The sequence below is a fragment of the Pipra filicauda genome, unplaced genomic scaffold (genome assembly GCF_003945595.2).
Source record: "Pipra filicauda isolate LSUMZ 115617 unplaced genomic scaffold, ASM394559v2 scaffold85_size2586006_pilon, whole genome shotgun sequence".
Taxonomy (NCBI): Eukaryota; Metazoa; Chordata; class Aves; order Passeriformes; family Pipridae; genus Pipra; species Pipra filicauda.
Window position 1 is genome coordinate 1,852,713 of NW_024105042.1, and position 13,402 is coordinate 1,866,114.

A 13,402-nucleotide genomic window follows, 5' to 3' on the forward strand; every position below is an offset into this window, starting at 1 on the left:
TCCCAGCAGAGCCCTGAGGAAGAGTGACCTTGCAGCAACAACCAACCATACAATATGAGGAAGAATTTGGAACTAGGCAGCTCCCAAACCAAAGGCTGCTGTAGGTTTGAGTGGAGAAGTCTGGAAACTGCTCATCTAGAGTCTCTACAGGGAAAATGTAAGGACACTCAAGGATCACTCTGTAGAGCCCCTCTGAAACCTCAAAGGTAACCAGACCTGCACACGAACCCAGAAAAACTATGCAAAAATTCAGCTTCCACCAGCAGCAGTATCCTGAACAATAGCAGAGCCTCTTTGCTATGACTGGGCAAAAAAATAAAAGAAAGGGAAGATAGGACATTTTACAGTCTGCTCAGTCTCTTGAAAAATGAAAGCAAGGACTTTTTTTTGTTTGGTTGGGGTTTTTTTGTTTTGTTTTTTTGTTTAAGTCCTTGCTTAGAAGTTATGGGAGTAAACAACAACTTCTAGCTTTCCTTCCATATTTAGGCCGAGACTTTTTCAGTATTTCCAGTGTTGCGAAACAGAACACAGAAGAAAGCAAATCTACTTCGACTACACAGAAGTGCCAAACAGAAAAAAATAAGCCACAAAAGTTTGTATAAATACATGCACATCCCTAAAAACAGATGCACCTATCAAAGCATTGTTTAAAGTTTGTCTGTCTAACTGAACTCTCTGTACTTGCTGTTAAGAACAATTTTACTCAAAATAATACCCAGGATTCAAACCAAGTAAGAAATAATGAACTTGGGTTTAATTGGTTTGCGAGAAACCCAATTTACAAATGCAACCCTTAGCCAGCTATTGAATATACAAGTTGACTGAGCCCAGAAGGCACTGTGATGAGTGGCTTAAGTGGAGGCACCCTACACCCACCAACATTCCTGCTGAATGAATGTGAAATCGGCAAGAATTGCTTTTATTTATCTTACTAAAAGCGTTTCTTGGAAGGGCTGGAAAAATTTATTTCAGATGGATTTTTCAGCTGAGAACAAAGTTGTATTTATTATAATTATGCACTCTCCAGTGTGGCCTGCCTTGCTGAGAAAGAACATTAAATTCAGCTGTGCACGAACTCACGGAAGTGACCTTTTGAATGAAAATGCTACAGCAAGAAACTTGTGGAGCATTCTCACTAAATAATAACCTACTGTCTGCAACTTGCAGATTAGTGCTCAGACCACTGATCTCAGCTGTTACTTACACAGGCACAAGTCTACATGAGGTCAATCAGCTGAGAATAAATCATGTGTGCTGCAGAATACAATATGGAGAACTGTACTTGGGAAACTTCATAGTCTCCAGTCCAGTGTGGTTTTATGAACTTATATTAACCATCATTCAGCAGCATAACATTGCAAGGCATTTTTAAGAGATCTTTTCTGCAGGACACCCAGTATTCATTTACATAAGAGGATCAAAAGTGTTATTGACACAAACTGAGCAAGCTCTCACTTTAAAGAGAGCAACAAATGCAAGGAAGAACACCCACCACCCACCCAGAAATACCCTGCTCTCTCTTTGCAGAAGGGCGTGAGGATTATCTGAAAGGCTTCTGCTCCATGGAAAGCCCAAACCCTTGGGGAGAAGACAGGTTAGCACTAAAGAACTAGAAAAGTCAAACTAGAAGGTTCATTCCATCACCTAAATGAAAGGTGAAATGTAAAATAGCAAAATATCTAAAAGAGTAAAAATGTAGAACAGAAAAATGCTTGTTTGGAAATGAAGGATGTCTTCTCAGTGTGCAAATATAAAATATCCTCCATAGACACATCAGATGATCTTACTCATTGCAGAAAGGTTGGGTATCTCATCCTGTAAGGAACTTAAAACAGATGTCTGAGCCTTCCCAGCAGCTGGGTTGCTGGGCAGTCAAACTCCCTGCTGCCAAAGAAAGCAAGGCAAGCTCGTGTGCTGACGTCCACATCTCAGGGGCAATTGGAAGTCACTCGCTCTGCTGCCCAGACCAACAGCATCCCTCAATGGACAAAACCTGCTGGCAACCTGCTCTGGGCTCCCTCTCCCTTTTACTCTCCTAGGTATGCACAGCAGGCTCTTGCGGTTCATGGCCACCTGAAGATTTTGGTATGCAGTTCAAAGGTTTAGAAAAGAGATTACCCTGTATTAAGCATCAAGAAGCCAAAATGCAGCTCTAAAACCAGTTTGCGCTGCCAGTTTGGGTTCTGCACTCCCTTTTCAGACTGTGTTTGCATTTCAGCCAGCTTGTTCTCCTCCCGCTGCTCTGCTCACTGAACCTGCTGATTGGTCCCAAGTCTGCATCTCTGTGTGCTGTTGTCTCCAAGGGGAAATAATATACAAGAAATTTAATGTCTTGACTTTGCTACAGAACCAATTAATTGAGCTGCAAAGAGGGAAAGGCTTTCACTTGAAGTAATTGTTTTCTATGCAGTAAACACAGCACATGTAATTTGTGAGGGGCACAAAAGCTTGATCCTCCTGTGTCTTCACATGTTGATTATTTACACTAATGCTTTCCAGACAAATAGAAGAATAGTCTCCACTCAAGTACAGAAGAAGCCAAGAACAATAAAACAATTAGGTAAAGTTTGACCATAGTACTTGAGGGCATTGAAAACCTTTGGACCAAAACCTTGCAGAAGAAAACCAGGCATTTCTTGGTTAACAATTAATAATTTAGCCCTAAATTCTCTCATTCAGACATCCAGCTGAAGAGGAAAATTACACAGTAATTATACACCTTGTACCACACAATCCCCCAGTATTTTGATACAAAACCCCACAGTTCACATTCACCATTTTCATATCCCCATTTTAGATGAGAAATGTGAAATTCCTTTCTTAATATCATGTGTTAAGCCAGGATCACAACTGAAGAGTTCTTGTAAAAAGTACTTGTGTGTCAAAGGAAGGACTTGGGAGTACACTGTGGCTTTCAAAAAAAATTTTTAATAATATTTATAAATTCACCCTAAAAAATCCCAACAACAGCTAAACCCAAGAAATTTCTTTTGAAAACTATTTTTCCATTGTTTATCTTTGCACTAATCCCTTGGGTTAAGTAAACTACCAAGACACTTCACCCCCAAGAGCCCTCACCACTGTAGCACATGCAAGATGCCTGCTGCAAGGATAAGGCAAGACAAACACAGAAGCAGTGCAAGACCTGTAAATGAACGTGTTAATGGGTTGAACCAGATGAAAGAAGTATTTCTAAAGCCTGTTTCTCTAATTAGGGACACTAGTTAAAAGCATAAACAAGTTTTACCTTTCACCCTGTCCTGAAGGAAAGTGCCTTCAGAAGAACTGTTGGCAGGCAGGCAGTGCCTGGGTGAGAGAAGAGCTAGTGAGAGTAAGCGTTCTCAGAGCAAGGATACAAATAAACAAAAAATTAACTTTTTCTGTGTAATAGCTACAACAACAGCAGCAGCTCAGCCAGCCTTCAGATTACACTCATGCAAGGTACAGTTTCCTGGACACAAATGCACCTTCCATTTGTTTGGTTCCAGAAGATCAAGATGCAAGGGGCACACACCACCCAGACAGGGTGAACATCTCATCTAGTTCTGTTTTCCTCCCCTGCATACCTCTACATTCTCAAGCCAAAGCCAAAATGTTCACTGCTTGCATTTGCAGATTTAGGCCTCTTTTATTAGGACACACCAAATGTATTTAATCCTTTGACTGTGCTTCTGAAGTCTTTTAGAGTAGGATCATAGCAAGAAGAGTTTTGGGTACACACTGCTAGATAATATGACACAGAGAGAAACCATCAGTGTCACTCATTCTGTTTCCCGAAGTTTATCTGCTCTGTTAAAGGCTGTGAAAAAAGGAGATTAGGCTGAGACTCGTCCACCTAAGGAATTCAGCAAGCCCTTACATTTCATATCAGCCTGAAGTTACATGCCATCAAAGGTGAAACGAGGCAAAACCAGATTTGTCTGGCCCTTAATCTAAAGTTTTCCTGGCACAATGCTTCTCAATAAATATATATCATGCTGAAAATACAGGAGGACTACTTCAGCTGGTCCATCTACAGAAAGCAGACTGCAAGTTTCAGAACAAAAAACAATCACTCCAGACCTCCTGAATTCATCTTTAGCAGGATAATCCTTGGACTTTGCAGTCAAAGGATGGGCCTAAGAGCACAAAATGTGTCTGAGGAGAAAAAAACTCCCAACTCTTGTTCCCACAGCCTAACCACTGGTTTAGTATGATCCCAGACTCTGAAAAGTAGAGATACAAGGACAGAGCAGGAAAGCAAGAAATTCAGTAAAAACAATGAGCCACAAACATGAGAGTGATATTAATAACCAAGTGTGTGAGATGCAAAACTTCCCTAGTAAGATGGGTAGGAAAAAGGAGCAAATTAATGAGACAAAGAGAATACAGCTAGGAAAAGGAGAGGAAAATAACTTAAGAGCTCTTATTTTTGACAGGGTGATTTAAGACAGGCTCTGTTGGAGTCCAGGTGATAAGTGTCAGTAAATGGAGACAATCAGCAATGACAGATGTCTGCAAGCCCGTTTTATCTAAGTTCAGATCACAGGAGACTGGAGAGTCAAATGCAAGCTGTTTGTGAAGTTTGCATCTTCTAAAAAGACAGAAGTCAAAACGACAGGGTAATTTGAAGACAACACAATACAGACATAACACTCCTCCTCTTCAGCATTCACTGTTCGAAAAGCAGTCTCCAGACCAAAAAATGAGACAACCAGTAAGAAAAGGGGGAATTCATCACACAGGAGACCCAGACGTGAGTCATGACCTTCACATGCATTCAGGTAGCTTCCTTACATGCTTTCCAAGCAGAATAAAGGTCTTTCAGATAGTATCTCCAGAAAAGTCTTTCCTACCCCCACAAGACGAGGGGGGAGTTTGGTAATTTTACAGTTACAATTGATGAGCAGGATGTGATGAAGTCAGCCCAGTGTCCTGGCCTTGAAGACACTGCCTTCTTCAAAGGTTTTGTTCAATCTCTGCAACATCCCCGTACTCTGCCCATCACCTCCTCCAGCCCTTCCCCTACCTCCTGGCTCAGTCTGACCTCAGCCACCATTTTACCCTTTCATTCCACACCAGTCACTCCCAATTCTTGTTTAGCTCAGCTCTAAAAGGTGCTTTTACAGCAGGCTCCGTGGGACGGATTTTCTGCCCACAATCAGTGGGATGGCTGTCACAGTGGATAATTTATGCAACAGAATGGCCTCATCTTCTGGACAGAGAAGACATGCAGTTCCTGTTGGCAATCCTCCACCACCTGGGATTTAAAGAGGATCCCACATAGAGAAAGAGGTTTTAAAAAAAAAAAAAAAATCAAGCAACCACTGATACATTATAAACAAATAAAAGTCTTATTACAAAGAGTGAGGAATACAGAACTTGGCAAGGGAGAGGACTTCTGCATATTTTGCACTCTTTCTGTAGCAGGACTCTCTTGTGGCTGCCACAATCACACTGCTGATTTGACTGACAGCATTATCCCAGACTGTAGTGATTATGAGTTCTGGTTCCATAATAAGTAAAAAAAAAAAGTCTCTTGTGGACAACAGTACTTGACCTGCTGGTCATATCTGTGTGCTGGGACACAAGAGAAAAGAGTCATTCAGTTCTACTCATTAAAAACGCCCCTGCACAGTCTGCAGTGTCTTCCCTGCTTCCAAAGGAACACTTGACACCTTTTACACAGGGAAAGCTCAGGATGGCTGGTGAGATTCCTGGAAAAACACACTCTTCATAGCTGTTTCTACAGCTTATCAAGCCTTTCCCCTTCAATTTACTGTTCAGACAGTGGGAGTCAAGAAGACAAACAAAAGTAGCTCTGTAACTACTGGAGCTCCATAAAGCTGCCCTCCAATCAGTTTGTTCCACGAGGCTGACTGACTTTGCAGGCTCAGAAACTGTGAGCTCCAGCTGAGGCTTTGGAAGAAGCCAGGGTATGTATCAAGTCAGTCAACCGAACTTACAAATTTTCCAGGGCTAATAAGCTGGCAAATGTAGCTTCTCACTCAAGGATGAGTCCCTGTTTGTTTGGGTTTTTTTAAACTGTCTCTATGCCTACCTCTTTCCAGGAATTCTGGTGAAATATTAGGCATCTTTGAGGTCTCTTGCTATCAAATTTTAAGTTTAAGTTGGCCAGTAGCTTCAAAATTAATGGGGAGACAGACACTGATAACTGCATAAAGCTCACCTCCTTCTGTGAACTATCTTCTGTCATTGATAAAATCCTTTTCCTGCTCAAGTCACTCTCTGTCCCACTCCAGTATATTTAGCAAATCAGTATCTTGACAAGTTCCCTCGGCCTGAATTAGAGCCAGGATAGGGTTAGTTTTTTGCTTTGACCATATTCCCTCCCAGATCTCAAAAATAAACCCCCACAAACGAACAAAACAAACAAAAAAACCCCAAACCAAAACACAAAAACCCCAACCCAAACAAAAAACAAACCCTTGAGCTGCCCCTGAAATTTCTATTACTGCTTTGCACACACCAAAACCAGAGATGACATAAAACCACATCACCACTAGAAGTAACAAATTTCCACCTCATAATAATGGAGAAGATTAAAGAAGGGAGAATCCTTTTCTTCACTGCTGGCAGATCTTTCCTTTCTTGACGTTCATTCTTTCCTCTGCTAGTCCTAATGACTGCAGACACAATCCTAACATCTTGATCCTCTATTAGAAAAGTCCCTGTTATCCCTTATTTTCTAAACCCAGCACCCTGCAGCTTGTCAGTCCTGGTAGCTGCTCGCCATAGCCACCTACACACCTCTGCCACCCATTGTCAGCAAGAGGCCAGCAGCATTTTAAATGGCAAAAGCTCTGTCCCCTGATGCACTGGGGATTTCTGCCATGCTCAAACCATCACTTGATAGCAAGCCTCCCGTGCTTGGAGGGAATGGTTGGATTTGGTTTAAAATATGCTGCCATTAAAGTGCTTGTGAAGAAGGAACAGTCAGAAAACTGCATCTAAATCTCCTACACAACCCAGTTCTCACATCCTTTTCTTTGGATCAGCCTCGGGCGATGCCAGGTGGATGGAGACTGGCTCAGCAAAGAAGGTCTGCAGACCAGCAGCACCACAAGTTGCCTCCACACAAAATAAAGTCTCTCCTTTCTATTTGCAGGTGTTGTTCAGGGCACAGCATTGGCCACACTGGCACTAAATGGTTTGGCCTGCTGTCTCAGCCTGCCAGCATCACCTCACTTTGCACCCAGCAAGCCCCGGCATGGAAAGTGCTCTGTTACAGTTTCACAAGCCATTGCAGAGACCACAGCCATCATCTAAAAATAATACTGGGGGCAGTGATCTCACTGATAATCACATCATTAGAGGAGAATCAAATTCCTCCTTGTCCAAGCAGATAAACAGCAGGTCTCTGCAGCACCTTGAGCCTCCCTTTGCAGTCAAATAGTATCTGCAAAATCACAGAAAAAGCTTCATTTGTGACTGCCATACCAACATGCTTCTTGTAACAGGCAAGGTAAGGGCATGCAATTCCTGCTTAGCAAGCCTGTTCTCTCCAGCCAGTTGTTATTTCAGGCATGTTTATTATGTGCACTGTTCACAGGCTCAGCCACACAGAGCTCCATTGCCACAGGTTTTGGCATCTCAAAACCTCTCTTCTTAGCTGTGGGCTTTCTAACCACATAAGACAGCAGGGGGAGGGAGGGAGGGACCCAACTTCCCTGTCAGCATCTCTCCATGAACTCATACAGGAGTACCATCCCTCCCCTGTGTTCCCTTTCTTCTGACTCGGAAGTACAGACCAAAACCTGGCACAATCAAGTTGTCCTGTAATGTGCAATGAGTATCTCTGCCCTGCCATGACTAATGGCCGTCCTGAGATTGTCACCAGCCCTGCCCTAGAGACATCTCTGACATGCTGAGTTCTTTCCCCCACGTTGCAAAAACAGCAGCGCAGCTTGCCAGGTTATCCTGGATTCATGAACCCCCCTCAAACAAATGCAAGACGGGAGTGTGTAGAGCCACAAAGTCACTGGTTAAATGCATTAATAAGCTGAGAAGATTCCTATGCAGCTGACCGGAAAGGGCAAATTCTTACCCTGTACCCTGTAAAATAGAGCAGCTCAGCTCAGAGGAACATCCCCAAATCCAGTACCAAATACACGCGTTGTTAGGAGACAGAACAAAAGGCCATGTGCAGCTCGGCATTACTGAAACTGCAGGACATGCCTGACAAGGAGACATTTGTATAGGCACAGCCACAACCACGGGGCACATCAGAGACAACACTGAATGGAGAAGTAGGCCAGAGGATCACCAGCCCAATAACAGCTTTTTGCCACAAGCTAATGTCTGTTCAATCATGCCAATCCTCCCAATATGACTTAAGGGGGGAAAAAAAGCAAAAAGAAAAGGTAGGCGGTTTGCATTTACTAAATATATCACCCATTACCTCAGAGGATGGCCATATGTTTTCACATTATAAAGAAATACAAACTATTACCGACATTAATGCCTTTCTAATACCATAGAAAGACAAAGGTGAACTTCAGCATAACCCTGGGTTAATACAGGCTGACAGAGCCATATAAAAGAGCACAGTTTCCACTTCTGCCTGCAGAAAAGCAACTGCTGAAGATGCTTAGAGGAGCAGCACCTTTAGGAATCAAAGAGAGGGTTCAATGGCTGTTTGAGCCAGGGTTGAGTAATTGCTGTTGAAATGTGGCCAAACACCAAGCTCATCCATTCCTCTGCCTCACTAGAGGAACTGATGGCAGGATCACCACTTTGGGCAGGATCCCTACTGCCCAGCAGCACTGCACATGGCAGAGCCACTGCTCAGGGATGCTCCCACCAGCCAGATGAGGCTGACCTGGCTCAGCAGGCTGGGAGGATGGAAAAATCCCCAACCACAACGAAACAACGCTGGCAGATGAAACTTTCCAAGTTCCCTTCCAGCACAGCACGACTCCGCAACAGCTGCCCAAGTTTATTCTTAAAGAGGTGTTATGTTTTTGCTAACTAATATTTGCAGGGTGGTAGGGAAATCCTCAGAAAGGCAATGACAGGTCCCAGTCACGGAGCTGCCTTGACTCTGCTGAAGAAAACTGCCACACTCCTCCCCAGGATTCACTGGACATTTTCAGACCAGGCTTTCTTCTGCTGCCCAGCTGCAGAGATGCAAGGAGCATTGTGTGTAATTGTGAGGGCAACTCACAAACAAAATTTAATCATTGGGAAGGTGTGCTGTACAGATGAGACACTGGAGTTCACGGTGGTATAATCATCACAGAACGAGCAGTCCTTAATCCAGCCTGCACAGTTATTTAGAGGTTCCTGTTCTGAGCAAGTACACCACGTACTTTGATCTCTGCTGCCTCCTGCCAAAACTGTGGAAATTAGCAAGCCAAAAACCAAGAGTCACAAAGATATCATGGCAGACAAAACAGATACTATGGTTATATAAGCAGCTCTCCTCCTGAAGGATCCTGGTGCACTTCAGGAGAGACTGAAGGGCAGTTATAACTAATTACCTTTACCTTAATCAAAAAAGTTGCCTTAAATTTAGAGATGAGGAGCCTCTGTTCCGTGAGAGTAATTGAAACTTTGCTGTTCAGTTCACAAACTACCTGAAGTGATGCTCTGAAAGGGCCGGAATCCTGCCAACCTATTGTATGAAGCGTAGTAACTCTAACTGGTGCAATCAGAGCTGTGGTCACAGCCTTGGACAGAAACTCTGTGTTACAGGGGTGTTAGCCACAGTGACAGTCATGCTCAGTTCTTCCTTAAAGCAAGGATCTTTGTCACATATGATGAATCATGCCTCAAGTCACAGCACTTCAAGCAAACTCTTTAATTTGGGATGAAATCGGTCTTTACGAGCATGCTTCTGCCAGATTTTGGCTCAAAACCACCTTAGTAGAGAAAGACAGATTCCACAGACTTTGTCACATAGTTAACATTCACTTAAATCTCTTGTTTTTAAAGAAAACAAAAGTTGAGAAAACTATGTGATAATTAAGCTGCAGGCATGGGAAGCAGACAGATAGTTGAGGCAGTCAAATAACCTTTATTCTGCCCTGTAGAGGCAAACTACAATAGAAAAATGATTAATGTTTGGGGCTTTTCATTACAAATTTGATCCAGTTCATTTTACAATGTATTAAGTTCTTATTTCCTTTTCCCTCAAACCAGAGGGGAACAACCAGCTAAGGTGTGCTGCTAAGGCTATACTTCTATGGCTAGATAAAACTGAGCATGGCTAGATCTCTTCTTCCTGTGACACTTTCCCTGATTTTATTACATAACTGCAATATTCTGCTTGTAATCTACTGAGAAACTCCAGTTAACTGAGCTTTGTGCTCCTAATTACGAATGAAAGTGCAGTGAATAGTCACGTAGACAGATAAACAACTTGGTTTCAGGACAGTGATGAGCTAAGTATCACCTTTCTCCTCCATCTACCTTAGTCAAAAGAAAGATCTTTGACGATCCTGGGCAGCCTGGACTTATTTTAACCTGAAAAGTCAGACTCTTCTGCAGAGCACAGTGTGTTCTCGGGAATGTTTGTTCAGTGCAGCTAGGCAGTACAGCTCCACCTCCTGAATTATTTAGAGGACACATTTCCTGCAGCTCCTCCCAGCCTTAGACCACCAAGTCTGTGGGACAGTTCTTCCAGGTGAGGAGGGACGGACCCTGAACAAGAAGCAGAAGCTTCCCTGGAAGCAGAAACAAGCAGAGCATAGCAGATGTCTGCAAGGTAGATAGAAGTAGACAGCAGGCACCAGAGGCAGGAAGAGCAACAACACTGGAGAGGACAAGAGGCAAATGTTGTCAGGGTTTCAGTAGAAATGCGGGAACTCCTGGTGCAGAGATCTTTCAAGTCCAACACTGTCCCTCTGCAGGGCTTCTCTACAAACCCATCAGCTCTGAGGAAACCCGGCTCTAAGGCAACACCAAAGCAGATGATGTTTTGTTACATGCTTATTTTCAAGATCCTATATTACCACTTTTGTTTTTGAGTGAGCAGCTGTCAAACTCTATGCAGTGAGATAATACCAGTCTTTTGACAGAGTCTACATTTAAGATCTAAAATAAACTGTGAGAGTTTTATATAGACAAACTGTGGAAAGGAAATAAGTAAAGGATGCATCCGTATCCAAGTGCTCTTAAAGAAAACGTAGGCAGCCAAAGCTCTTCTCTCCCACACACATGTATTATACCACTCAAGACTTATTATTTTAGGATTATTTCCGGTGCACTGACTGGAGAGGATATCCACAAGTCACATATGCAACTACTCCACAAGCAACCAAGCTGTACGATTGCTTCCACACCCTTCTCCTTTTCCTTTCCTCCTTTTCTACTTCCTATTCCTTTGACTGATGTAGAAGCTGTGTGAGGCAGGGAGCATCTTGCACAGTCTTCAGAGCAGGTATGGCATTTTTATTAGCACATGTAGGGTTGAAGACATTCACAGCTTCCATACAGATAATCCCACCACCTGACCACTGCTCACAGCTGGAATGCCACAAGAACCAGAGAGCAAAATGGACCCGAGATGTACCTTTAGTTTATGTGCCTCAGCCTGAAGATGAAACGGAGCAAGCACCAGGACCTCCATCTGTTAAAGGCAGTTGAGACAACATGGAAAACACACAGTTCAACACAATCCTGCACCTAGCTCACTAGGGAAGCTACAGCCAAGCCTTAGCCACAATATGCCTGAAGGGGATTTGGGATGGCACTACCAACAGGGAATTACACAGCTCTCAGCATCTTGAAAAGAAGAAAATTCAAGAGGGAGATAACATCTGTAGTCCTGGATGAACTTCTCACCTCCTCCTCCTGCAGAAGTATTGGGAAGTATTTCAGTGGACTCCTTCCAGAAAGACACTGTCTGTCTGCACCCCTGTGACATTAAGCACAATGCACCCCACGGCATCTGTGACCTTCAACAAATGCAAACTGCAATTTTTATCTTACACAGAATACACCATGTCAAACCAGAAGTCATCATATTCCATCTACGTTCTACATGAGGTGAAAAAGACATATTGCCTCCACAAATGAGAAGATCCAGGTTGTGCACAGGTTGCTAGGCCCAGTACAGTCCTCTCCGAGTGTCACCGAGCACACACCAAGGTGGGAGAGGTTTACAGGCGTCTACAGTGCTGGACTCAAGACCGTCACTGGAGATCTCAACAGCACCAACATTGCCGCATAGGCAGGAAACAGAGTAAAGAGATGAAAAAGACAGAATCAACTTCATTAAAACCCTTTCCAGACATAATGAAGGCAGTAAGCAGGTGGTCAGAGACTACCAAGACAAGGCCTAGTTCCCCTCATCCCAGCTGAAACATGATCCCTCTTCCTTCCCCCTGCCCACAGGAGGTTTGCACGGAATCTCCTCTGCTGTTCCTGGCACGGGAAGACCAGCTCACCTGTCTTGGGCAGCACCGCTCAAGTCCCACTTCCCTGCTGACCCAGGTCCTCTGGCCAGCTGCCCCACTGCCACCCTGCAGCTCACCCCACACCACCTTCAGCACTGTCCCCTCACAGGTCACCTTGTTCCCTGTCACTACCCCCAAAAGTCACCTGCACCTCCACCCGCAGGCCCGCGCCAGCTCCAGCCTCCTGCCCTCACTACAGACACGTTTCCCACGGGCTCCAGTCAAACACCTTTCTCCCTCGTCCTGCAGCCACCCTGCCGCACAAAGCCCTTCCGAGCGGCACTGCCACCCGCTCCTGGAGCCCTGCAGCCGCTCTCCGTCCCCACGGCACACTGGGACCCCCGAACTCTGGGCTCTGCATCTCCTACAGCTTCACTTAAGCCACGGCGCTCCCCAAACCTCAGGCGGGACCCCAAAAGCCTCTTCCCCCAGGCACCCCCTGTCAGCCCCGCCGGACCCGCTGTCCGAAGGGCCGGCGCAGCCCCCCACGTCCAAAGCCGCCCCCCGTCCCAGGGACGCAGCCCCCCGTCCCAGGGACGCAGCCCCCCGCCACGACGCGACCCCAGAGCCCCCCGGGCGGCCCCCTCCCCTACCTGGGCGGGCTCCACGCCGGCGGGCAGCCCCTCAGGCAGGGCCTGGAGCAGCAGCAGGGCCATGGCGGCGCGGAGCCTCCTCGCCATCCCCCCCACCCCCCGCTCCCGCCTGCCCGGCCCGACTGCGGCCCGGGACGGGAGCCGAGGGGCACCCCGCGCCCGGGCCCGCCCCCGCCGCACGCCTATTGGGCGGATGGCACGCCGCTCGGCTCACTATTGGCTCAGGGCGCTGTCGCTTAGGGCAAAACCGTGAGGGGCGGGGTCTGCGCACTGGGAGCTGCCATCTTGAGTGTGGCGCGGCGGGGAGGGAGCTTGGGGTGGGATTCGGGCCGCCATGTTTTGAGTGGCGGAACTGGCTGGAAAGGGGTGCGGGGGCTGCACCCCCCTGCAGTGGAACCTCGGGAGCAG

The 13,402-nt window shown here is 45.5% G+C and overlaps 1 protein-coding gene across 6 annotated transcripts in view; it reads right to left on the bottom strand.

Annotated features, from left to right (window-relative positions):
* WBP1L (WW domain binding protein 1 like) overlaps window positions 1-13,088 on the bottom strand; it is a 58,552-nt gene extending 45,464 nt beyond the window's left edge. For 3 of the 6 annotated variants that reach the window (XM_039390693.1, XM_039390695.1, XM_039390694.1), the window contains exon 1: window positions 6,170-6,281. In XM_039390693.1, the coding sequence (XP_039246627.1) occupies window positions 6,170-6,196 (27 nt within the window). In that variant the 5' untranslated portion in view covers window positions 6,197-6,281. Of the gene's footprint in view, window positions 1-6,169; window positions 6,282-12,994 lie in introns of those variants that run through there. The other 3 variants (XM_027738696.2, XM_027738699.2, XM_027738700.2) reach the window with 3 other exon arrangements.
* Window positions 13,089-13,402: the final 314 nt, after the last annotated feature.